Source organism: Dipodomys spectabilis, unplaced genomic scaffold (genome assembly GCF_019054845.1).
Source record: "Dipodomys spectabilis isolate Male_0828 unplaced genomic scaffold, ASM1905484v1 ptg000163l, whole genome shotgun sequence".
Lineage (NCBI taxonomy): Eukaryota > Metazoa > Chordata > Mammalia > Rodentia > Heteromyidae > Dipodomys > Dipodomys spectabilis.
The window spans coordinates 12,303,197-12,329,302 of NW_024870840.1; the positions used below are offsets into that span (position 1 = coordinate 12,303,197).

The 26,106-nt window shown below is 39.5% G+C and overlaps 1 protein-coding gene across 1 annotated transcript in view; it reads left to right on the plus strand.

Moving 5' to 3' along the window:
• Ano4 (anoctamin 4) overlaps window positions 1–26,106 on the plus strand; it is a 337,519-nt gene that overhangs the window by 266,251 nt on the left and 45,162 nt on the right. Inside the window, exons 11-17 of the mRNA XM_042693158.1 lie at window positions 3,076–3,131; window positions 5,467–5,588; window positions 8,056–8,190; window positions 10,074–10,170; window positions 12,812–12,872; window positions 24,742–24,824; window positions 25,860–26,000. Coding sequence (XP_042549092.1) covers window positions 3,076–3,131; window positions 5,467–5,588; window positions 8,056–8,190; window positions 10,074–10,170; window positions 12,812–12,872; window positions 24,742–24,824; window positions 25,860–26,000 — 695 coding nt within the window. The remainder of the gene's footprint in view (window positions 1–3,075; window positions 3,132–5,466; window positions 5,589–8,055; window positions 8,191–10,073; window positions 10,171–12,811; window positions 12,873–24,741; window positions 24,825–25,859; window positions 26,001–26,106) is intronic.

Below are 26,106 nucleotides of genomic sequence, written 5' to 3' on the forward strand. Positions count from 1 at the left end.
TATCACCATCCATGAGTCAGCATTGATTAGAAATAACATAAAAATAGTGATTTGTGGACTTGATTCACCCAGGCATCTCAGTGGAGGATAAACTGCCACTATGTGTAAATTTTCAACTTCACTTGATTTTATTACAACAGTGAGAATCAACCCTGGAAAAATCCTGGCAAAATTGCAATTATTAGCTCAATAAATGTATTTATTTAACTATATGTATGCCTACAATAAATCATTCATGGTAGCCAGATGCCAGTGGCTCATGCCTATAATCCTGGCTACTCAGGAGGCTGAGGTCTGAAGATCATGGTTCAAAGCCAGCCCGGGCAGAAAAGTCTGTGAGACTCTTATCTCCAATTAACCACCAGAAAATTGGAAGTGGTGCTGTGGCTCGAGTGGTAAAGCGCTCACCTTGAGCTGAAGAGCTGAGGGACAGTACCCAGGTCTAGAGTTCAAGCCCCACAACTGAAAACAAAAAAAAAAAAATCATTCAAGGTGAAGTTAGTAAAATGGCAGAGTTAAATATTAGCTATTTTTTCTCATTTTGCGAGACTTGGACAAATTTTTATGACAAATTTACAAACATTATCGTCAGAGTCTTTTATTGGGTCCTTGTGAATCTTATTTTTCTAGAATCTAGGATGTTTGAAAGTTCTTAATAAGTGAAATTCTCATCAGAGGTTTGGAGAAATCAGACCTTTCTGCATAATCAATAATTTTTGCATTCATTACACAGTCATTTATTAAGGGCTTTCTGTAGACAAAATATAAATCTCTACTAATACCTTCTTAGCTCATGTTAATGTGAATCAGCTTGACATATCAATATGTGACTCTGATGAAAAGTACTTAGGAACTGGTTGACCTTTTACCAATAAAAGCTAGGTGTAAGGGCAGGTGCCATTTTCCAGGTCAGATAAACCATTGGTCCTGATCAGGATCTAAAGTATAGGTAGCATTGACCTTAGAAGCTACTTGAGAGATATCAACCGAATCATATCCTTTGAAGTTTATTTTAACAAGCATCAGAAATCTTGATCTGAAACACATTAAACTTTCATTCTTAGCCAACGTGCAAGAACAGGCAAAGGATTTACTTTTCCACCTGAAACAACCCAAAAGGAAAGAAAAGATTAAAGTATATGAAATAACTATTTTAAAGACCTTACTAAACAATGAGAAACCAAAAACAGCTATCCTTACTAGACGAAAGGCTGCACAGATATAGAACCTTGAACATCTGAAGAGCTACTCCACTCCTACCCACCAGGTGTTCATGGAGTATCAGTTGGGGCATACACGGCAAGAAATTACCCATGGCCAAAGAAAGAGCATCCAACCGGATTCCCTGTGAAAATAAAATAATTCGTTACTCACCGATCAATGAGGAAGCGTCTGGTTTCATTGGTGAAAAATACCTGCTATTAGACTAAACAATTCCTGCCTAACACATGTGAAAACTAGAAAAAGATCACCCCTTTTCCAAGTAACTGAGCTATGTCTCAGAACAAAGCTCAAGAACATTTGTAAGAATTTCTGTTCCCCAAAAGAGAGAATGACAGTGCCTGACATCTAACCAGCTTATCAGACATGCAAATAAAAAGAAAACTATGTTCCATAAGGAGAAGAAGAAGTCAACAAGAACCTACCCATAGTTTACACAGATGGAAAAATTCACAGGCAATGATACTAAAACTGTTAAAAACTAATGGGTAGGGGCTGGGAAGGTAGCTCAGTGGTAGAGTGCTTTCCTGGCATGCATGAGGCACTGGGTTCGATTCCTAAGCATCACGTAAGCAAAAAACAAACAAGAAAACCTAATGGGTAAAAATTTACAAATTTGATGCAAACTGTAAACCTAGAGATCAATAAACTTAATAAACACGAAAGATATGAAATATGAAGAAAACTATATACCTAGACAACCAAGATCAGCTTGTTTGAAACCCATAATAAGGAAGAAGAAAAATATTGAATGCAGTAAGAGAAGAAATACATGCTACATACAAAGGCACAAAAAAATTTAGATATAAACATGCTACATACAAAGGCACACAAAAAATTTACATGTATCAATATATATTTATTAAAATAATACAAAATTAATATATTAACCAACTCATTACCAAAAAATGTCTACAAGGTACATGAAAAATCCTGAAAAAAATATGTAAGCGTTCATATTATCTTAGTCTCTTTAACAGTAACTATTTAAACCAAATAATAAAATTACATTTTGAAGTTCACAGTGTATACAAAAGTAAAGTATACATCAGCAACAGCATACAAGCTGTGAGAGAAGAAAAAAGAATCCTAATGCAGTTTCTTAATAATAATAATAATATATAAATAAATAAGCAAAATTACCATATGATTCTACAGTCCCACTTCTGGCTAATATCCAAATTAACCTCCATGTTCATTCAGCCAAGATAGAAACAATCCATGTGTCTACTGACAGGTGAATTGAAAAAATTGTGGTAAATATATGTACAATGGAATATTATTGTACATTATTCCATACAAGGAAGAAAACATCATTTATGATGACATGGATGAAGTTGGAGGACATCTGGTTAATTAAATGAGGCACACAAATACAAATACCACGTGATCTCGCTTTAGTGTACTATCTAAGAAAGTCAAACTTTTAGAAAAGGCAGAGCACAGAATGGTGGCTGCCAGGGGGATGTGGGGGAAATGAGGAGATGTGGGTCAAAGGGCATATTTCATGACAAAAAAAAAGTTATAAAATGCAAGTTTTAGGGATGTATGGGCATTGCTAGTTGTCAACTAATTTGATTATGGTAATCATGACACAATAAATATGCTTATCAAACCACCACAGTATATACCTTAAATATAGTCCGTGTTTGACCATTCAGTATTTTAAAATTTAGAAATAAATCCAATTTTACAGCAATTGGCCCTCGCTTCCTAGAGACAGTAAAGTGCTCTTTCTAAACTGTTGGTATCCCCAAGTAGGTTTGAATCACTTTTGAAAGTACTGTTCTTACACTGAGCATTGTAAAAACGAAAGCTCAACGTTAACTCAAGTGGGTTTGCTTGTCGCCTTAGGTCTGAATCGCTTGCTTACCAATGGCTCCTATGAAGCTGCTTTTCCCCTTCACGAGGTATTGTGCCCTTCTTTTCTCCTTCCCTTTCTTGCAACTCCTTGTCACTGCAGTTGGTTTCTAGGCATAGCCACTCATTTAATTTGCTCATAGGACATTTGTCCAGGATGAATTTAATTTGTCCAGTGGGTAACACAGGGGGTCTACTTGCATTCTTCCATCCCTCTCCCAGTACCAGTTTATACATAGATCTCATTTTATATACTTGTAGAAATACTTAAGGAATGGCTCAGGGGCTTTGAGTCATGTAATTACAAAGGCACTGAAAAATAGGCACCAGACAACGGGGACAAATGTTCATGAAATACATAATATATAATATATAACTTAAATTTATCGCTTTTCCTGGAAAGAGTGAGAGGAAGCCATTTGGCTAAAGCTCTGACAACCACAGGAGATAAATGAACATTCATGTGATTTTATATTATTTTATTCTTTTATAATAGTGGGGCTTGAACTCTGGGCCTTGGGTGCTGTCCCTCAGCTCTTCAGCTCAAGGCAAGCACTCTACCACTTGAGCTACAGCGCCACTTCCGGTTTTCTGGTGGTTTATTGGAGATAAGAGTCTCATGGACTTTTCTGCCTTGGCTGGCTTTGAACTGTGATCCTCAGATCTCAGCATCCTGAGTAGCTAGGATTAAGGCATGAGCCACCAGCACCTGGCTTGTAATTTTTTTTAAAGGAAGAAAATGAATAGTTCTGTTCTCATACTCCCAAGTTGTATAAACATTGATATTCTCCTTATTCATATTCATTATGATACAAATTACTTTTCTAGATTTAACTAGGATTACCCTTCACTTGCACATAGATCTTTGATTAACCCAGAATTCTATACCTTGGTTTTCAAGAGTATAATCTTCATGTTTATTGGGAAATTATTATCATTTTCATGACAAAAGCCCTGATTCTCAGCGCCATATGGCTAGGTTCCTCTATTAATAGTTGGCATTGCCTGGAGAAGGGATTTGATGAGCACTGAGGGCTCCCCATGCCCAGACCCAGCCCTTAGAAAAGACAAAGACCAAGAAATGGCCAGTGGGCAGAAGCCCCTGTGCCAGCAGGTAGGTGGGCATGAAGGTATCTGAACAGATGCTGCAACAAAACCCACAGAGCGACCCACAGACTTCCTCGAGCTTCTATGCCCTAAGGAAGCCCTATATTCTTTGAGAAGAGAATCTCCAAAAGAGTAACAACAGCAGCAGTAATAATGTCATTACTCCTTTAACTCTTTACTCTTAGTTTAATGTGATTGTATTATTTAGCCTCAAAATACCTTTCAGAGGTGGGAAGCTTCGACAACTGGTCTTGCCCTGGTTTCAGGTTAAAAATTCAAATAGAGGCTTAGAGGATGGCTAAGCCTTTTTTAAGACACACATTGAGTGCATGGCTGAGCTGTGACAAATCTGATTTCCCTTATGCCCAGTTCTGAGCTCTTTCCAGTAAGAAATTACTTCCTAGTAACCCTGAATAATTAGTTTGCCTCCAGTAGATGACTTTCCTGTATGTAAGACTAGTATTTTCATGAACTCACTAGCCATCTCCCAAACCCCTGGTCTTCTCAATGTTTTATTTATTTTGTGCCAGTATTGGAGCTTGAACTCAGGGCCTGCCACTGTGCCCTAGCTTTTTCACTCAAAGCACTCTACTCTTTGAGCAACATCTTCAATTTTGGCTTTTTGGTGGTTAATTGGAGATAAGAGTCTTACAGACTTACCTACCAGAGCTGGCTTCCAACCTATCCTCAAATCTCAGCCTCCTAAGTAGCTAGATTACAGACATGAGCCACTAAAGCCCAGCTTCTCATTTGTTGAATGAGGAAGCTGAATTCAATGTTAACGATTAGGATTTCCAGGGAGCTTTCTCCTTTTACATTCTAGGATATCCATGTCCATAATGCCATGTGACAAAGACATTTTCCAACATCTCCCTTTCTTGAGAGGAATAGGGAAGAGAATTAACCAGTCTTGTGAATAGGCTTTAGACTCACCACTGTATCCATTCAAACCATAGAAGAAATCTAATAAGATGGTTTTATTAGTTCCCTGATAGATTAGACAAACAAGGCTCAGAATTTAGATTGTCCAAGATCACCTAGCTAAAAAGTAGCCGAACTGAATTTGAACTCAGTCTAACCTGCCTATTCTAGCAAGCAATTACTTTGTATTTAATGGCGTCATCAGCAAGATAATGATGTCTAGAAGAACTAAAATGATGATGGCTAGAAGATCCCTTTGTCTCCTGTCACTCCATTTGTTACTTCTTCCATAAAAGCATGGAGTTTGCTCCTGGTTTTGGTGGGTTTCACTCATGTACAGTGGTGTTCTCATTCCAGGGAAGTTACAGAAGTAAAAACTCCATTCGAACCCATGGAGCAGTAAATCACCGACATCTACTCTATGAATGCTGGGCTTCCTGGGGTGTGTGGTATAAATACCAGCCTTTGGATCTTGTAAGGTGAGTCTCTAACTAATTGTAAACATAAAGTTAGCACTGAATGATAAGCACCCACTGTCTCTCAGCTGGAACAAGCTACATTGCCCTTGCTCTAATTTGGTATCTTCCAAGAGGAAGAGGTGGACTGACAGTCCCGTGATGAGGGTAATGCTTCCTTCAAAAGGGCCCTTGGAAGGAGCTGAAGAAGGGGTACGGGAGGTGGGCCAGGCCTCCTGTGACTCCCTGAGGAACAGGGCACCTGTGTGCCTGTTAGGGACATACTGGCTGTAGAGAAGTAGCAGGGCTTGAAGATACTACTGACAAAATAGAACATGGTTTACTAAAGGTTGAGCATTCCTAATCCAAAAATCCGAAATCCTTCTCAGTCCTAAAATTTAGGGCACTAATACGTTGTAACAAGTGAACAGTTCTATACCTGATCTCAAAGGACACGTGACAGTCAATAGTAACACACACTAAAAATATGGAAACATATGTCAATATGTGTATATGAAACATAAATGACTTGAGTCTTGTCTCGACACTTCATTCTGTACATGTAAATAAATCACAAAATCAAAGGAAAACATCTGAAATTTGAAACAATCATTAGAGATACTCAACCTATATTATGCAAATAGAACCTACAAGGTATTCCCAATCCAAGCCATTGCAGTCTTATTTTAATTTAAAATTAATAACATGTAAGGACTTTTTAAAAATGTGCATGTCAAAGAGTGTGTTGGCTTTTCATCTATGATAAAGGAGCAGTGGAGAAGGGTTTTTTTGTTAAATCTCCGACGTTTGTCCAACCTTCTGCTATGGCAGCATTATGTCCTGATATCTCATTATTTATTCACAGACTGGTTATTATGGTTGGCTTCATGGAAAGAAAGTCATGTCTAGTTTCCTACACTAGCTGGATATGTTTCACTTCTACCTTGGTCTTAAAAAAATCAGCCCAAAGGAAGAAAGTAAAAGACAGCCGTCACTGAGTGCTGGTGACTCACACCTGTAATCCTAGCTACTTCGGAGGCTGAGATAGGAGGATTGAGTTTTGAATCCAGTCTGGGAAGGAAAGTTTTTGAAACTCTTATCTCCTGCTAACCACCAAAAAATCCAGAAGTGGACTTGGGGCCCAATTGATAGAAAATAGCCTTGAGTGGAAGGGACAGTGGCCAAGTTCTGAGTTAAAGCCTCAGTACAGACAAAAAGAAAAGAAAGAAAAATGAAGACAGCTCTCTTCCTATATTATCCTTCTGGGTAGTTCTTTCTGTCCAAGTCCTTGTTACTTTATTACCAATTATGTATTCCCCATTTTCCAAAGACATTGATGAATTACATCCTGTTCTTTGTGTTGACAACAAACCATCTGAAAGCTATGAGTGAGTAGAAAGTGTTTTCTGAAATGAGGTCATCTTCCTTTGACCAGATTCAATGCATGATAAACAATGGGAAAGAAAGAATTCTCTTCCCAGCCTGAGTCCCATATTACAGGATTACGTTGATTAGAAATTACAGATTGTTGCTGCAGGCAAATCATCTCTATCCACAATGTTTTGATTAAAACATTTGCAGTTAGTCAATGAGTATTAATGTATTGACCATTATATTTCAAGTACTATTAAGTATTGTTGGAAAAGGCAAAGGGGATGCTGTGGTCTCTAGAGTTGAAACAATTAGAAAAAAGTATCAGACTACGTGTAATGATGGGAAAGGTGTGAGGGTAAGGAAAGATGTTGTACAATTGGCAACAATTCACATACCTGGGAAAGGATGGCGGTGGGTCCCAGCTGCCCTGTGAACCACTCTATAGAACTGAGCCTAGGAAGAACAGGATTTATGTGGCCAGAATGAAGAGACAAAAACACAGCCAAGCTTGAGGAGAAGGAATTTGTGGACCATCTCAGAAAGCTATTTCATGTACCTCCTGTTCTGTTCTAATGTTCAAGGCTGTTGTGTTTCAAACAGGTGGCATTGAGAGAGACGATCTCGCCTCTCTCAAATCTGACTACATCTCAGAACCTTCTATGTCAATCCTGCTGGCCTTTGCCAGTTAACCTGGACCATGACTCATGCCCCATTCCTGCCCCTCCAATCCACTTTTTGTTCTCAGAGCAAGTGTGTATGTATAATTGAGTCCTTTTACAGAGAAGCTAATTCTATTTCTGATGTAGAGTTGTATGGGAAGAAATTGGAGTTCGGGGCTTATCCTTGGGCATGTTTTCTTCTCTCGGTATACCTGGTCTTATCTTTTACCAGAAAGGTCACTACAGAGCAGAATGGCTAAACTGTTATAATGCCTAACTTTATTCATTTATTCTGGGCTTCGAAGCAGAGCTTCCCTTTGTGCCCCAGGCTGGCCTCAAGCTCATGAGCCTCCTACTTCCTCCTCCCACGTGTCAGGATCACAGGCAAGCGCTACTGCATCCTGCTAATACCTAACTGTACATGCTGCCCTATTTCCAAGCTGTTGTGTCTCAAACAGGCGGTACTTTGGAGAGAAGATTGGGTTGTATTTTGCCTGGTTGGGCTGGTACACCGGCATGCTCTTCCCGGCTGCTTTCATAGGATTGTTCGTCTTTTTGTATGGAGTCACCACCCTAGATCACTGCCAAGTCAGGTATGGGGAAGTTCCTACGTGAGTCTACCTTTGTTTAATACTCAGAAATGGCTATTGTATGTACACTTCGATTTTCACTCCAACTACCTTCCCAATCTGATGGAAGTTTTTTTCATGCCCTGGGGCCTGAACTCAGGGCCTGGGCATTGAGCCTTTCTGTGCTCAAGTCTAATGCTCTACCACTTGAGCCACAGCACCACTTCTAGTTTTCTGGTGGTTAATTGGAAATGAAAGTCTCATAGACTTTCCTGCCAGGGCTGGCTTTGAATTGCAATCCTCAGATCTGAGCCTCCTGAGAAGCTAGGATTACAAGTGTGAGCCACTGGCGCCTGGCTCCTGATGTAAATATTCAAAGGGTCTAATTCCCTACCTGTGCTCTCTCCATCCACTGCCTTTGTGGCTGTGGTCTTCAGCTACCATGAAAGTGTTAAGTTATATTCACAGATGAAGAGATGGCATTAGAGCCATGGGGAAAAAATCAGTTCCATCCACTGGCTAAAAGTTATCTTTCTGCATTTTCACTTTTCTTAAAACTGACACCTGTAACTGCAAAATAACAGACAAGCAATCCTGTTTCATGAATTCTGTGCTTTGATAAGAAGTCTCTAAAGCCTAAAGCACTAAGTTTTAGTGCTCTTGGGATGGTTTTATATTAATGATGATTTTCTTTTTATCAGATTGGAGTTGAAGAAAATCGTAGAGATCATATTACAGAAATGGTGGGACAAAGCGTAAACTAATTCATCAGTGATACCCACTAGACACGATGTTGGAAATGAATGATACAAATTGGGGAGCGGAGGAGCCGGGAGGGAAAAAAACTGGGAAGAAAATGAGGAAATGAGCACATTCAAAAGAAATGTACTCAAAACCTGACTTACGTAACTGTGACTCCTCTGTACCTCACTTTTACAATAAAAAAGAGAGATCATACTACAGCTAGACAATGACCTTAATAATAAGTGTGCCCTTCTGTTAAATTTATGCTTATTATCTTTAAAGAGTTGTACAGAAGGGTTTCGATTCAATATGCTGATTTATGAGCACAATGCATCTTGATCAATATCAGCTCTTCCATCTTTCTCCTCCCCCAATCACCCCCAACCCCACCCATCCCCTCAACTTACCTAGCTCCATTTGTGCATATATACTGTGAGTATTATGACTGTATTCACTCACCATTGCTTTCTCTATTCATCTGTCTCCTGAATCTCCCTCACACAAAGCAGGTTTCAGCTTCCTGGTGATCATTTTGTTAATTTTTTTTTTTTACAAATATGTCTTTTATAAGTGGTTGCAAAAATAATAGTCTGAGCTACAAAATTATCTCAGTGTGTACTATAGAGACAGTTTCCTCTAAGAACAAAAGTCCTTAGTTATTCCCTCCATTCTTAGGTTTCATTTATCATGCCAGTGGAGATAGAGGCACACATTTTTAGGAATCTTGTTTGCATAATTCAGTATGAAATTGCTTTAGACCTGTGAAATATTGTGAAAGATTTATGTATAATCTGAGGTGTAACAACTGATGTTTTGCTGCATACATTTTCCTGAGTGTAGCCTATTAAAGTATAAAGCCATGGAGCAAATTACCTAGCTCCATTTTTGCATATATACTGTGAGTATTTTGACTGTATTCACTCACCATTGCTGTCTCTATTCATCTGTCCCCTGAACCTCGCTTACACAAAACAGGTTTATCAAGTTATTATAATGTACAAGCACTTATTTTTTTACATTAATAACAGAAAAAACTAATAAGAGGCTTCCAGAGGCAAAATTTCACTCTATCAGATCTTATTTCTCAGTCGCATATTGTAGTGAAGTTTTAGAGGAGAATAATCATTTCATCAATAGTGATCTTTTCCTGCTCTCTCTTCCAGTAAAGAAGTCTGTCAAGCCACAGATATTATCATGTGCCCTGTGTGTGATAAATACTGTCCATTCATGAGGCTGTCAGACAGCTGCGTTTACGCCAAGGTAATTCTGGTGTTGTAGGTGGATTGAATTTCATAGAGATCTTCTTGAAGGACAAGGGGTAGACTCTGTGTTCTTTGTAATTTCCAGTGTTCATGTGGAGTTAGGATGGATGTAGCTCCATTATTCAGTATTATTTTCTGTGGTGTTACTACAGTTTGAATTCAGGGTCTTGCACTTGCTCATGGCTGGTGCTCTTGCCACTTAAACTATACCTCCAGTCCTGTTTTTTTTTTTTTTTTTTGCTGATTATTTGGAGTCTAACTTTTCTCTCCAGTCTGACTTCAAACTGCCATCCTCTGATCTGAGTAGCTAGGATTCCAGGCATGAACTATATACTCCCAATTCTTTATTCAATATTTCAATGCAAATAAGTTGTAATGTACATGATTGAGAAAGCTTATGTCTCCCTACATGTGCTACATAGAGTGTTTGTTAGAGAAAAAGATGTTTGAAATTTTTTTGGTGCTTGTTACGTAACTTATCACGATGGCCCATGAGGAAATAATATAGGTCTTCTATAATATTGCAAGTTCTGCATGTCCTGGTGAGTTACAAAAAAGGGAGGACAATGCAGCCCAGGAACCCTAGTGCTGCCACTTCCGGTTTTCTAGTGGTTTATTGGAGATAAGAGTCTCACAGACTTTCCTGCCCGGGCTGGCTTTGAACCATGATCCTCAGATCTCAACCTCCTGAGTAGCTACGATTACAGGCATTAGCCACCGGCGCCCGGCTGGAAAAACCATTTTAAAATCTACTTGGAGCAATCAAGCTATGATCCTATCTACTTGGAAGATAAGAGATTGAAAGATTCATGATTCAAGGACCAAGGCAGCATGGGCAAAGGCATAAGACCTGGAGCAATCAAGCTATGATCCTATCTACTTGGAAGATAAGAGATTGAAAGATTCATGATTCAAGGACCAAGGCAGCATGGGCAAAGGCATAAGACCTTGTCTGAAAAATAACTAAAGCAAAAGGGCTTGGAGTATAACTCAGGCAATAGAGTATTTGCCTAGCAAGTCAAAGACCTTGAGTTCAAACCCCATTACGACCAAACACAAACAGAATTGATAAGTACTTTCCACTAGGGATTCATAGGGTTTCTGTTGTTGTGTTTTGTTAGTGTCTGGAATCTATTATCTTGGTTTTCTGTGGTTGAATTTGACTAAGAGTACTATCAGTGTACCCTAGGAACTAGCATAATACAAATAGGTAGGAGAAGTCCCTATTACCAAATTCAATCTTAACTCATACTTCATAATTGATAACTACCACAGAAAACCTTCTTTCCGTGGGAACCTTGTTTCCACATCTGTGTCAAAGATTGGTCCTATTTTAAGCCAGGGGCCCCTGAGAAGAGTGGAAAGATGATGTAGTAACAACTACAACCCACTCCAGAACCTGCAGTAATGGTACAAAACTGCATCCTCCACAAACTGCCTAAAGAGGAAGCAAACAACCAACCACATGCCATCAGAACTTTCTGACTTATATGATGTCAAATGCCCAGTAAACAGCTTAACCCTCTCTCTGGCATTTAAAACGAATAGGCTTTTGGTGTTTGCCTCTCATTCAGTGTTTGAATGGTGCCCATCTCTTCTGTGTTCACAAGAAGAGTAGACATAAGCTTTTAGAATTATCTGAAATACTTCATACTGTGCTATAACAGGAAAAGACCTATTTTTACTTGGCACATTCTTGAATGGATAGTAAAATATATTTTATAGGGAACTAATAAAATACCCCAAAATGTCATGCTCTATCATTTCAATTTGGCGTGGACATTGATGTGATTTACTCGGGAGGAGGAAATGAATGTGACCAGTTTTGTGATAAGAACAGATATTTTTCACTCAGCTATGGTGTTTGCAATAGAATATATTGTATTGTAGATAAAATACTGCTGTCTTTGTGTTGTGTGCAGTAAGTAAGCACACATAAGACCTTGTCTGAATAATAACTAAAGCAAAAAGGTAGAAGTGGATTTTGTTGATGATTCTGGTCTTTAACTTTCATACTGCTGAAACCTAGAAACTAGTTTAGGAGAAAAGATTTGTTTAAAACTATGCAAACCAAACAGCTGTTTATGAAACGAATAAATGAAGCGTTCAAAACAGTGTTTGAGCCAAGTGCCCCAAATCCTAGCTACTCAGGAGGCTGAGAACTGAGGATTGAAGTTCAAAGGCAAGCTTGGGAAGACAAATCCAAGAGATTCTTATCTCTAATTAACCAGAATAAAGCTGGAAGTAGTGGTGTGGTTCAGGTGGTCAAATGCCAGCTTGAATGAAAAAGCCAAACAAAAGCATGAGGCCCTGAGTTGGGAATTGGCAACAGTAACAATTTACTGGTCCTAAAGCTAGCCATATCCTTATTCATACAAATGTGTAGTACACAGAAGAAAAGTCTTCCTTGTTACTCTCAAACTGCTGAGAAATATTTGGCTGCATCAGGAGTGTTCTTTCTCCCATATCTTGTAAGTTAGAAGAACCCCCTTCTTACCTTTGGTCCCAGGAAAATATTCACTAAAGAACCCCTGCAAAACTCACTGTATCGTCCAGAGTACTTTTACAGAACTTGAAAAAATATCAATTAGAATATTGTACATGAGAAATTAGCCAAATTCCAATTCTGTGATTTCCAGGTAACACACCTTTTTGACAATGGAGCTACTGTCTTCTTTGCTGTGTTCATGGCTGTCTGGGGTAAGTGTTCCACAAATGTAAAACTTAAGTCCTTTCCCTTCCTTGTGCTCTGTGGTAGGCTTCTTTAGAAATCTCACTTGGGATGCAAAAGAAGAAACTCAAGCAAATTCTGTTAGTTTTTCTAATAGCAGAAAGTTGGTCACTTATGCAATATTGTGGAGGAGAAAGAAGGCTGATGTCCTCTTCTCTTGAACATTCCAACAACTTTTCTAGTGCTTACGTAGAATAAAATTCATCTTCTGTTGGAGACCAAAATAAAGCTGATAATAGACAAAAAGGTCTGGAGAGAACTGAATGCCCTTCCTCTGTGAACATACTCTATTAGATGTAGATATTAGATGTGTGAGTTCTCATCCCTGGCTTTCCTCCAGATCAAAAGAAAATACTCTTTATAAACAAGAGTTATTCGCAGGGCTAAAGTGAGTCACTTGATTCCAGTTTAAACCACTAGCTCTATCTCACCAGGTGAGGTGGAAACTTTCAGATTTTTTAGAAGCAGTAGGACTTGACAGAAATCTCAACTCCTTCGCTTACAAAACTATAATTTGAGACAGTGATATTTACATAGTCAAATGATTCTGAAGATTTAATTCAATGATACGAAAAAAATCTAGACAAACCTGCAGTACGCACAGTTAATGACAGTTACCTTTGAAGACAAAGATTTATGGAAAAATAATTATTTTCCATTTGGTCTGATTTTTTATGATTATAGTTTTATCCCATAACTTGCAATGCTAAGATGTGAATATTGGTGTTATGAAAATCCTACTCACCTTTAGGCTGAGGCTCGTTTTGTTCCTTGTGTTTGAAATGTCATCATCTTCCTCCCCTTTCCAAGCCCAGCTGAAACCTCATCTGTTGTAGCCAGAAGAGTTCTTCCTTCTTTGAACTTCCACATCACTTAGTTAATGACATTTGGTTTAGGGGAATTTTTAATAATTACTTTCATACTCATCTCCTCTAGTAGTTTATGGTCCTCAAGAATCATCTAGTCGGGGCTGGGAAGGTGGCTCAGTGGTAGAGCGCTTGCTTGCATGCATGAGGCCCTGGGTTCGATTCTTCAGCACCACATAAGCAAAAAGAAAAAAGCTGGAAGTGGCGCTGTGGTTCAAGTGGTAGAGCGCTCACCTTGAGCTGAAGAGCAGAGGGACAGCGCCCAGGCCCAGAGTTCAGGCCCCACGACCAGAACAAAAAAAAAAAAAGAATCATCTAGTCATTGGAGTTTCATGCATTTAGTATTGGTTACAAAGACAGATGCATGCATGGATGGATGAATGATGGATGAATAGACAAAAGGAGAAAGGAAAGAAAATGGCCAGGAAGATTTGTTTGTAACACAATGGGTGCACTTAAATTGTATTTGGTAGAGAGGGAGAATTCTGGGGGTTGAACTGAGAACCTTATGCTTCCTAGGCAAGCACCCTACCACTTGAGCCATGCCTAGAGCCCTTAGATGACCTTTTATGATAAGTAGAAATATGAAAACCTTTTATTTTGAGGTGACTTGTTCTAGATGTACTTTATCTCCCCTATTTTAAGACCTATCAAAAGAAAATTATTCTTCCCCCCACAGCTCTGTTAAAGGCACATGTTTTGAACCCTGTGACCCCATTCCCTTTCAGCCATGTGATTGGCATTTGACCCACAATCCATCAAACCACAGTTTGATGAGTGGCACAGGAATATTCTGAAGTTTTACCCAAACAGGGAATGGTAGGGCCAGGCAGATTCTTATTCTTTCAGAATATGAACTGGGAAATATAAAGAGATGTAGAAGTTTGCAGCAGGAATCAACACTGGAAGATACATGGAGTGAAAGAGGGAATTGAGGAAGAAAGATTGAAATTCAAGAAAAAGGGACCAAGAACTAAGGACTATAAGAAGTTATGGGGAAGCAAAAGTTATGAAAATCATAAACATAGAAGCAAATAACTAGTACAGAGATATAGATTAGAGGGTGCAGAAGCCAGTTGGAAGCTAACTGGTAGATAGTATCAAGAATCCCTTGAACTGTGGGGTTTCAGACTGATTATCCAGACCTTGAAGTTTCTCCTTCTGCTGGCTTCTACATCTTATGTCTGTACAGGACCATTATTTACATCTATAGGATTTCTGCCTCCTTTAGTAGACTATGTGAAACTTTCACTATTGCACTTAATGTATTGGTGTCCCTAGCAAGAAAAAAGAAAAGAAAAGAGGGGGGTGAGATGAGTGCTAACCACAGCAGAGCTTTGGTTACAGAATTGAACTTTCAGATCAACAATGTGTACCTTTCTTTTCTAGAGCATGTTCATATCAGTAACTGTGATGAAGAAACAGAAAAGGCTATGTAGTGCTTAAACTCTGTTATTGTTACCAATGAGAGGACTTAGAAAAATAAGTTCATTTCCTAAATCATTTCCTGTCACAGCACATATAGAAAATGAAAACAATCATGGGCATGGAAGAGCGTGCTTGCTCGTGTCCCGGGATAAAATAGCCCTGGGATCCTTAGCCCAGTAGTACCAAGGCCTATGGGGAGATATTATCACTGGGACACCCATCTGCTGGCTCTTCCTAGACTACTAATCCACGGTGTCATCAGTTAAGTTTCTGTGTAGGGGGTAGCATCTTGGTGTTACTCAGGAATAATTACCTACTTGATTATTTCTCCAGTTTAGTTTCAGAAATAGTTTGAGATAAGGATTATTATCCTCCTATACATTTATCCCCAAGACTGTAACAAAGTAAAATTGGGGTCCAGCCATTAGTCTGCAAGGCAGAGTTGGTCATCGCTGCTCCAGTATCGCCATTGCATATCTTCCCTGCGAATTGGAATGTCTTACACTGTGGATGACAAAGTAGATTTGTCTCCTTTGCCAACCTCTTCTGGTTGGGAGTGACGGCCAAGAGCGTGAAGTTGACAAGCTTTTGAGGTTTCAAGTGGGTGGCCTGGAGCTTTGACAGCTCTGTGCTTTCAAGTATCTGCCTTAAGATGGTGATAGATGTTCTGGAATAAACTGTGGGCACATGGGGACATTTTAGGGCCACTGCAAGCAAAGAAGCCTGGAACACTTCACCTTCTGCATTGCTTTGTCTTGGCTGACAACTTATGGCTTAAATCCTATATTGCTCTCAGAAATGTACTGGTAGGAGAAAAAGGATGATTTGACCCAGTTGTTTCTTTGCAGAAAGGGTTATGCTTTTTTGCAGAAATCTAAAATGACCAATGATGGGAACAGCTATACTTGTACCACACATTTATTGAGAGCTTGCCACACACTAAACCCTGTCTTGTGCAGGTTAAGCTTTTCAGTCAGCTCTCAGGAAAGTTCTGTCATTATCCTCACACAGTAGACAAGGAGGCAGAGACACCAGCTAGAAATCAACAAAGTCAAAACAAGCAGTCTTAGCTTCTCTGTTCTACCACTAGGATGGGTCTCCATTGAAGTCTATTTGCTTCTTCTTTAGAAATCTGGATTTTCAGGTAAAGGAGCCTCCTCACTTCCACTGCTTGAAAATGGTGACATTCCAGAAACGCTAGTCACTTCTAATGCAGCTCAGTTTAATGGTCTGGGAGTCATCTCTTGTGATTGACAAGTCATAGCATTTAAGAAAACAACTGTTCTCACTTTCCAGGAAAATGCTAGATACAGAAATGATGAGAGCAGCTGTAAGTGGTGTTACAAGACCTCCACAGGGACCAGGGAGATGTGATTGTTTTGGTTGTTCTAGTTTTGTATGTTCACTGTGAAAACAATAAGGTTCCATTTGGAAATGGTTTGTAGCAGCTGGGGAGGGCTTGCGTGCTGGCCTGCTGGCTTCCTCCATGTCTCACCATGTCATAAGCACAGCTCCAGGGACCCTCAAGTTCTACAGTTAATCTAGGGTTCTGTGGATTTTTCCTGGGTGCTCATTTTTACTCAGAAGCATTCAAGGGACAGAATAATCTTGTACTAAATTGGCACCTATTCTCCGGCTGGAGGAGTAAGTCACAAGGGAACTAGATATTCACAGAGCCTTGTCAGGAAGCAGATTATCTCCCTCTGTTCTTTGTCTCTGGTCTCTCTCTCTCTCTCTCTCTCTCTCTCTCTCTCTCTCCCTCTCTCCTTCCCTCCCTTCCTCCTTCCCTCCCTCCTCCTTCTTCCTCCTCCTCCTTTTCTTCTTCTTCTTTCTTCTTTTTTCCTCTGTCTGTGTTTCATTTTCTGTGTTTCCAAACACTAAAGGACTCCAGGAAACAAAGTAAGGTGCTCAGAGCTCTCCATTCACAATGCAAACACAGTATTGTTTCAATGAAAATTCAAAAGTTTTGAAAATTTAAAATTTTTGTACACCACCATTAGTCATTGTTAAATGAATTATGCCTCATTTTAATTAAGTATAGTAATTGGCCTTTTGTTTCGGCAGACCTATGCTACCTTTATCTTTTATAATAATATCTATATACCCAACAAAAGATGATTGCATATTCAAAAAAGTAATGGCATATAGTTACAGTGAATTCACAGATGATGCTTTGTTCATTTTTATAGCTTTTCATAAGGAAAATACTATCATCTGGGAGCTAGTGGCTCATGCCTGTGACCCTAGCTACTCAGCTACTCAAGAGGATAAGATCTGAGGATCATGTTTCAAAGGTAGCATGGGGAAAGTCCATGAGGCTCTTTAACTCCAATTAGCCACCAAAAAGCCAAACGTGGAGCTATGGCTCAGGTGGTTGAGTGCTAGCCTTAAGCAAAAAGGCTCAGTGACAGTACTCAGGCACAAAAAGAGAAAATACTATTCTACTATTCCCATTTTTAGATGTGTTTATCATGTCTCAGAGAGGTCATGCAACTTAACCAAGATTACTCAAAAATTGATGAGTGATGTAGTGTGAATTTTAAACCAGGTCTTCTCTGCCTAATTCTTGAGAAATTCCAGTCTCTCTTACTGTGTACCTTCTATGGTGTATCTCAAATAGTATCTCTTCTCATAAGTCACCAGGTATGTATATACAAAACTAATGTAGTGTGGGCTGGGAATGTAGCTTAGTGTGGTAGAGTGCTTGCCTAGCATGCACGAAGCCCTGGGTTCAATTCCTCAGAACCACATAAACCGAAAAAGCCAGAAATGGCGCTGTGGCTCAAGTGGTAGAGTACTAGCCTTGAGCAAACGAAGATCAGGGACAGTGCCCAGGCCGAGTTCAAGCCCCAGGACTGACAAAAAAAAAAAACAAACAAAAACTAATGTAGTATGCTTTCAAAAAATCTCCTAATAAGAAAGATCTGGTAATTATAATACAAGTTAGATGTGATTTACCACAGGCCAGTGTGCAGTCACATAGTCAATTTCCTGAGTGAAAAGATTCATCTAAGAAGAGAAAATGGAAACACATCTATCCTTCACCAGACAAAGAAATAAGGTTAGGGGAAGGTGGAGAGAACGTTCTAAGCTGAGAACAGGTGTGAACAAATCTCTACAAAGGGAGTTGGGCAATAAGTTGGTAGGGACATAGTGTGTATTAGTTTTGTAGAGCTGCTGTAATGAAATGCCACCAGCTGTGTAGCTCAAAACAACACAAATTCATTCTCTCACAGTAGTGGAGACTAGAATTGCCAGGTCAAGGTATCAACAGGGTTGGTTCCTGCTGGGGACTCTAAGGGAAGGATCCATACCATCCTAGATTCTGGTGACAGGCTGCAGTTCTTTATATTCATGGGCTTACAGATGCATCCCTCCCATTTCTGCCTCTTCATCAGCCATTCTACCTCTATCATGTTGCCTTTGCTGGGATATCTTCTTGTAGAAACAGTAGTTACATTGGATTTAGTCTCCCCCAGGTGGTATCTCTTCTTAACTAATTAGGCCTTCATTGTTACTATTTCCAAATAAGGTTACATTCTGAAGTACTGGAGCTAAGAACAGCAGCAACAGTTTTTGTTGTTGTTGTTGTTGTTTTGTTCAGTCGTGGGGCTTAACTCTGGGCCTGTGCATTGTCCCTCAGTTCTTCAGCTCAAGGAAAGTGCTCTACCACTTCAGCCACATTGCCACTTCTGGTTTTCTGGTGACTAATTGGAAATAAGAGTCTCACAGACTTTGCTGCCTGAGCTGGTTTTGAACTGTGGTCCTCAGATCTCAGCCTCCTGAGTAGCTAGGACTATAGGCAGGAGCCACTGGCATCTGGCTTATTTTTTTGAGAGGATAAAATTCAACCCATAAAAGACTGCACATTGAGGCTGAGGGCTGCTTATCACAAACCATTGGTTTTGATAAGTCACCCTCCCACAGGCCACAGAACACCAACCAAAATTACAAGGTGAGAAGGGATACCATGAATTATTTGAGAAGTAACCAGCAACAGCATGAGGAGAGATGGAAATGGGGACCAACTGGTGGTAATTCAGTAAAATATATATGTAGATATATAGATATAGATATAGATATATCAGAAAAAAATCTGATTACAGAATAAAAACTTTGTACACACAAAACGTTACCAGAAAACATAGTTCACTTCCTGCATGGCAAAAGTAAAAGGGAATTCACCAATGATGTCTGAAGTTTTCTGGTACTGTAGCTCCTTTCTCTTACAGATTCAGCCTGTTCACTCCAATCTCTATTTCACCCCAATCTGTAAGGCCATGATTGTGCTTCCCCTGATGAACTGCAGCCTGGAAATGGCTTCAAATAAATGCGTATACAGTCTTGAAACTCAATTCATTTATTTCTTCTGTCTGAAGAATCACAGTCCTAAACCATCTCTTGTCCATGCTAAGACCTGTGGAGCTGCTGGTTAAATGCTGCAGTTACTTCATTCCTCATGGATGAGGGTGAAAGTCCTCAGGCTTCTGAAGTTTGATAACTTTCTTGACTTTTTATAGAAGGGAAGCAAACACAGACAAGGTCCCCAAGAACTACAGTTCCCTGAGAAAACTACCATGGCCTGTAGGGTCCACTCAGCCTTGTTGGTTCAGAAACATGGTTGGAATACTCGGACACCTCTTCTTACCTTTTCCAACACATAACTCAGAATGTGAAAATACAAACTTGTGATGGAGAGTATTATTTCATAATGACTCTTTAGAGCCCCTTCTTCCAGGATCAGAATACTTGGAAAAGTTGTAATGGACTAGAAAAAATTGGACCTGTTAATATTACTAATTTGCTTTTTTGTAAAGGAAATTAGTATTGATAGAAAAATGACTGTGTATGTAGGAGTTAGTCATCTTACTTTCTCAGAAAATAAATGAAGCATCTGGAGTAGATTTCTGAAAATGCTTAGACATCAAATAGTAGTTCATCATTCGGTAGTGAAAGCTATACCTTGTCTTCTGTGTTCACTGCTCATCCCCAAGTCAAGCCTCAAATCTTATATAAACCAATGGGGCACAATCTTTTAACAACAGAAAGTTAGACTATGGGAGCCTTAAGTCTCGTGATTTTTCAAAACTAAGGAAAAAATGCCTTTGTAATTATCACCTAGCATTAGACATAATTCTCTGAACTACTATGGTAGGCAATCTCAACATAAAATTAAATTTGGTTTTCCCAAACCTAGTATAATACCAGGAGGCAAAAATTGGTAGTATTGTATCCCTAGCAACACAGGGAATAAATGTGAGTTTTTCCAGGACCCCTGGAAGAAGATTACAGAGCTGAGGGAAGAATAAAGCAGAAATGTCAGGTTCATACAATAAATCTAAGACATAAGCCTTTTATGTTTATAACTGGCATCAACAATGCACCCCTCACATGGCTAGAAGAGCAGGCATTCTTTGTCTTTCTTTTGCAGGCTTCCTCTTTCAAAAGAAATTTGAGTTAAAGTACTGCCTTATAGTTAAGACTCAGTCAAGCCAAGACCAGATCTCAGCCCTGCCACTCCCTAGCTGTGTAATGATAATTAAGACTTGAAAATAACATAGTAAAGCCCATTAAAATCATGAAAAGGGGGGAGGGAATAAGAGCAATAGGGGGATGGGTGATCAGAACACATTACGTGCATGTTTATAATTATCCAAATGAAACTTTTGTAGAGTTAATGTAGACTAACTTTTAAAAGAGTAGATGATTAGCAACAATGGCAAAGTGTCACAGCAATTCAGCCCTTGTATGAGACTTAGCATATGTATCTGAAAAGAGAATTTTTCTGTATAAGACTCTCTTTTGCCTTACTGAGATGGAAAAATAAGTCAGTAGCCTTTTTCTTCCGACGTGCATAGTGTTAACTATGGCTGTGTTTTCCAAAAAGAAGTTTGTATTAATTGGGATAAGTAAAGTTAGCTGCTGTCAGACACAAACCCACAGACGTGTCATTCAGTAGAATCCAACCAGATAATCCTGGCTGGCAGGCAGTTTTTCATACTATCGCTCATATGGTTGGATAGGTTCCTTCCATCTTAGGGCTCCATTTTCTTCAGAATTCTATTCATCCAGGAAAAATGGAAGGTAGTTCAGGGAAGGTACACCTACTTTTGGTGATTTCACTGTAAGGTTGGCTGAAAGGAGACCGTCATATGGTTCAAGCAAAAAAAGAGTTTATGGGGGGAGGGAGCAAACTGCCAGCCCACCTGAAATGGAGGCATGCAGAGAGAAGAGAAGAGGAGAAAAGTGGGGATGTATGGTTGAGAAGGATTATATAGGGAAAAGCAGAGAAATCTGACCACAGTGGATTCGGAAGGGATGCCAGAGCCTGGAGAGCCTCTCACTGTCTGAAGGAGGTGTGACTGGGGTGGTTCAGGAAGTGACCTCAGAGGATGAGGAAGTGACCTCAGAGTCTGGGGGGGGCCTTTGCTGACTCAGAGGTGATTGGCAGTCAGGTGATTACTGGTTTGGGGCAGGTGATTTCTGGTAGGGCTACAAGGAGGAAGAGGGGAGTGGAGTGGGCTATTCTCCTGGGCAGACATACCACTCACTTCTGCCCATTTTCCATTGATCAAAATGTGGATCATGACTACATCTAATTACAACAAATGTTGGGAAATGCAATATAAGGAAGTGAAAGAGAATAAGTGGAGATGTTTTAATAAATACATGAAGTGTGATGCAAATCTACTTGAAACAGGCAATAATTGTTTTGCTTGGGAGAGTGAGTAGAGAGATTGTAGCCTGCATACCATTGTGTGTGTCACATAAGCTACCATCTCAATGGATTATAGTCAGAGTCAAGAGTATCCTGATATGGCGGGCCTCCTTACCGGGGTTTGGCTTTCCTTCATTTCTGTTACCTGTGGCCAACTGTGATCCAAAACAATTAAATGGAAATTAAAATTATTAAAATCATGAAAAAGTCATAGGTTTTAAGTGACTCATGTTCTGAATATTGTGATGAAATTTCACACTGTCCACTCAATCTTGCCCAGGATGTGAATTCAGCACACATCTCTACATTGGACATGCTACCTACCCACTTACCTGCCCACTGGCCAGTCACTTAGTAGCCATATCTGGTCATATTGACTGTCCCAACATCACAAATGCAGTCAGGCATCTGTAGAGGTCTTAGGAGATATTCCCCAAAGATAAAGGTAAATGGCTGTCCCGGAACATGACCCAGATCCTAACTAATTCTGAGAAGGAAGAAGACTCCGATTTACCTAATATGTCAGCCAATGTCATCCAATGATGATGATTTGGGATTGACATTGACACCTCAGGTGAACCTCATTTGTGGGAAGGTTAGGTAACAGTACAAGGTGAAATGGGGGTGGAAAAGGTGGAGGAAAAATATGCCAAACTGTCTTGTAAGTAAAATTAATGATTAAGTTTGAGCTGCTATGACTTGAGATTGTTCTATGTAAGTTCTGAAAGGAACATGAAATACAGGTTATCTTCCTGTCTTCAGCGAAGCATCATGGTGGCCAAGTGATATTTATCTCCTTCCACTTTGCCAAAGTGTCCTCATCGTAAGATGAGGTTAGGCCATTCTATCACAAAGATCTGACATCCTTCAGTGTTGCAAAAAGCCCAGAAATGACATCTCTTTTAGGTAAGTCTGAGGTGAACAGTATAGACCAATGGACAGTTGGGCTCTACATGGCCATTTAGGGGCTCCTACAAAAGCGTTGGTTACCTGTTTTCAAATATTGTCAACATTTGCCTGATCTCACTGGATCACTTGAGTTCTACCCATGTTAAGATAGAAAGAGAATGTGGAAAACACATCCCAGTGCCTTAAGGTATCAACAAGTTGTACATATCTTATCACTTCTGTTCGTATTTACTGGAGAGAACTGTCCTTTGACTACATCAACCTTCGGGAAATATAGTCTAGCCAGATGTGGTAGCACTTGACTGTAATCCTAGTTCATCTGTATGCAGAGATCTGAAGAATCACAATCAGGACCATCCTAGGCAAAAAGTTACTGAGATCACATTTCAACAAATAAGTTGGGAGTGGTGATACACATCTGTAATCCTATTCATTGCTGGACACATAAGGAGTATCATCCTCTGAGGCTGGCCCTGAGCAAAAAGTACAAGAGCCTATGTGAAAAATAATGAAACAGAAAAAAGACAAGGAATGGTTCAAGTAGTAGAGTACTTACTGACCAAGCATGAGGTCCTGAGTTCAAACTCTAGTACTCTGTTACTGACTCTCTCTCTCTATATATATATAGTTAATAATTAACAATATATACATATAAATACACACACATACACATCTTGAGAAATACAGTGTAGTTGAGTAACCAGAAATAACTTTTACTGTAGAAGAAAGAAGGAAATGTGAGGGGAAAAAAAGTTGAGTCCATGCAAACAAATAACAGGAATGGTACTTAGACTAAAATCATACTTTTTTCAAGAGAAAAGAGAAGCCTGAGTTTCTAATATTATTATTACTATTATTATTATTTACCTACATGTTATTTGTGGATAAATCATTTAGGAAATATAGCTACCTGTCTTTCAAACATCTTCTAACTTCTTGTAAACTTAAGAAAGGAATAGTTTAGGGGCTGGGGGTTAAGCCCAGCAGAAGAGTGCCCGCCCGGCACGCGCAAGGCCCTGGGTTCGGTCCTCAGCCCTGGAAAAAAAAAAAGAAAGAAAAGAATAGTTTATATCAAATACAAATACATTAAAATATTTAAGCAAATACTTAAGATGATAGAAGCAGACTGATGATTATGATAATGATGATGATGAGATAGATCGATAGGTAGATAGATAGGTAGATAGATAGGTAGATAGATAGATAGATAGATAGATAGATAGATAGATAGATAGATAGATAGATAGATAACAGTAAGTAGAGTTGTAGATAAATAGACAGTTACTTTTGGTCTTTTTTTTTTTTGCTTTTCTGTCCCTGCTTGCCTATTATTTAAAAAAATTATACGGCTGGGCACTGGTGACCCATGCCTGTAATCCTAGCTACTCAAGAGGCTGAGATCTGAGGATTGCAGTTCAAAGCCAGCCCAGGCACGAAGGTCCGTGAGACTCTTATCTTCAATTAACCACCAGAAACCTGGAAATGGTGCTGTGGCTCAAGTAGTAGAGGGCTTGCCTTGAGCTGAAGAGCTGAGGGACAGCATCCAGGCCCAGAGTTCAAGCCCCATGACGGACAAAAAAAAACAAATTATACCCTACCAATAAGGAATATAATTTTAACCAAGTTTTTGTATTTTTATATCACAATAGTTTGTCCCCCAAATAAGTCAGTTTGGCCTCAAGTTGCCAACCAGCTTAATTTAATTCTAAGTAAAGTCTCTAATTTTTCATTACATTTAACTCAAGCTTAATAATTCTCAGAAGCTGGGCCTTGTTGAGTGAAGGTTAGCTAGGGATTCTAATGTTCAAGGGCACTTACAGCTGTCATCCATTGCCATGGTTTCATTGCCAGTGATGCCATTAACAGCCTTGCTTTAGTTGACTCTGAAAAGTCTTTGTCTTTCTCTGCCTATTCCAGCCACAGTTTTCCTAGAATTTTGGAAAAGACGCCGAGCTGTGATCGCTTATGACTGGGATTTGATAGACTGGGAAGAAGAAGAGGTTTGTATCATTTACCTCAGAAGTGGTTTAAAAGCAGATTACCAAGAAACACACTCTCAGATGTGTACCTGCCTTCAGGTTTTCTCAGTCAACATTTTCAGTACCTGTCTTCTCAGAAAACTTGAAGCTGGACCCAAAAAAACCCAGCAGAATTGGTTTCAGTAGGCATGGTGCTCCAACTCGAGGTCTCAGGAATGCTAGGCAAGCGAAGCTCTACCACTAAACTGCCACCATAGCCCCAGAAGTATTTTAAGATAACACCCTGATCTAACGGATCACTCACAGGTAGAAGTACCAGAATTGGTGATGCCATCTTTCCCAGCCTTCTTTCTTAAAAGTTTTATTATTATTACCATAATTATCTTTAGGTAGTTCAGTTCAACACATCAGCCTCTGAGTACAATGCACCTTGATCAATGTCCCCCCTTCTACCTTCCCCAACTCCCACCCATCCTCTCAACTTACTTGGCTCTGTTTTCATGTATGTACATTGAATATTAATACCATTCTTGCCCACTCTTCCTCTTTCTGAAATAGCATATTATCTCTTCTTTAGTAGGAAGAAGTTGTTCATTTTACAGTTCTGGGTATATGGAGACCAACCTCCTAAAAGCACTATGCCAAAGAAACATTTCTATGGGTACTCCAGTACCTGGTGCAGTACCCAGCTATTGGGGCTTAGAATTATATCAAATGTCAAATGCTGAGAAGAATCTACTCTGAGGTGGTAGTACTAAGGAGGCAGTACTTCCTGGGGGTGGGGTGTAAATATAAGGCAAGCTGAAGTTAGAGTGGCCCATGAGGAGAAACTCAGTCCCTTTGGCTTCATTTTCTCAGTAACCTTTTCCACCCTTGACTCTTCTGCAAGTGATCGATTTCCAAGCACTTAATCCTGCATCTCTAAACCCACCACATGGATTGACTGCTGAGTTGAGCCAGAAGTTGACTCTGTTTGATGGGGTTCTAGAAGGATATTATTTCTTAACTGCGTGAAAACCTCTTCAGTGCCTCAAAATGTCTCTGTTTCTTCCTTAGGAAGAAATACGACCCCAGTTTGAAGCCAAGTATTCCAAGAAAGAGCGGATGAATCCCATTTCAGGAAAGCCAGAACCTTATCAAGCATTTGCCGATAAATGCAGCAGACTTATCGTTTCTGCATCTGGAATCTTTTTTATGGTTTGAAACTTTAAAAGCTACTCTTCAATTGCATAAAGCACAGATGCATAGAATGGTAGCAACGTTAACCCTCTCAGGTTTTTGCGTAGTTCTACAGAAAGTTTTA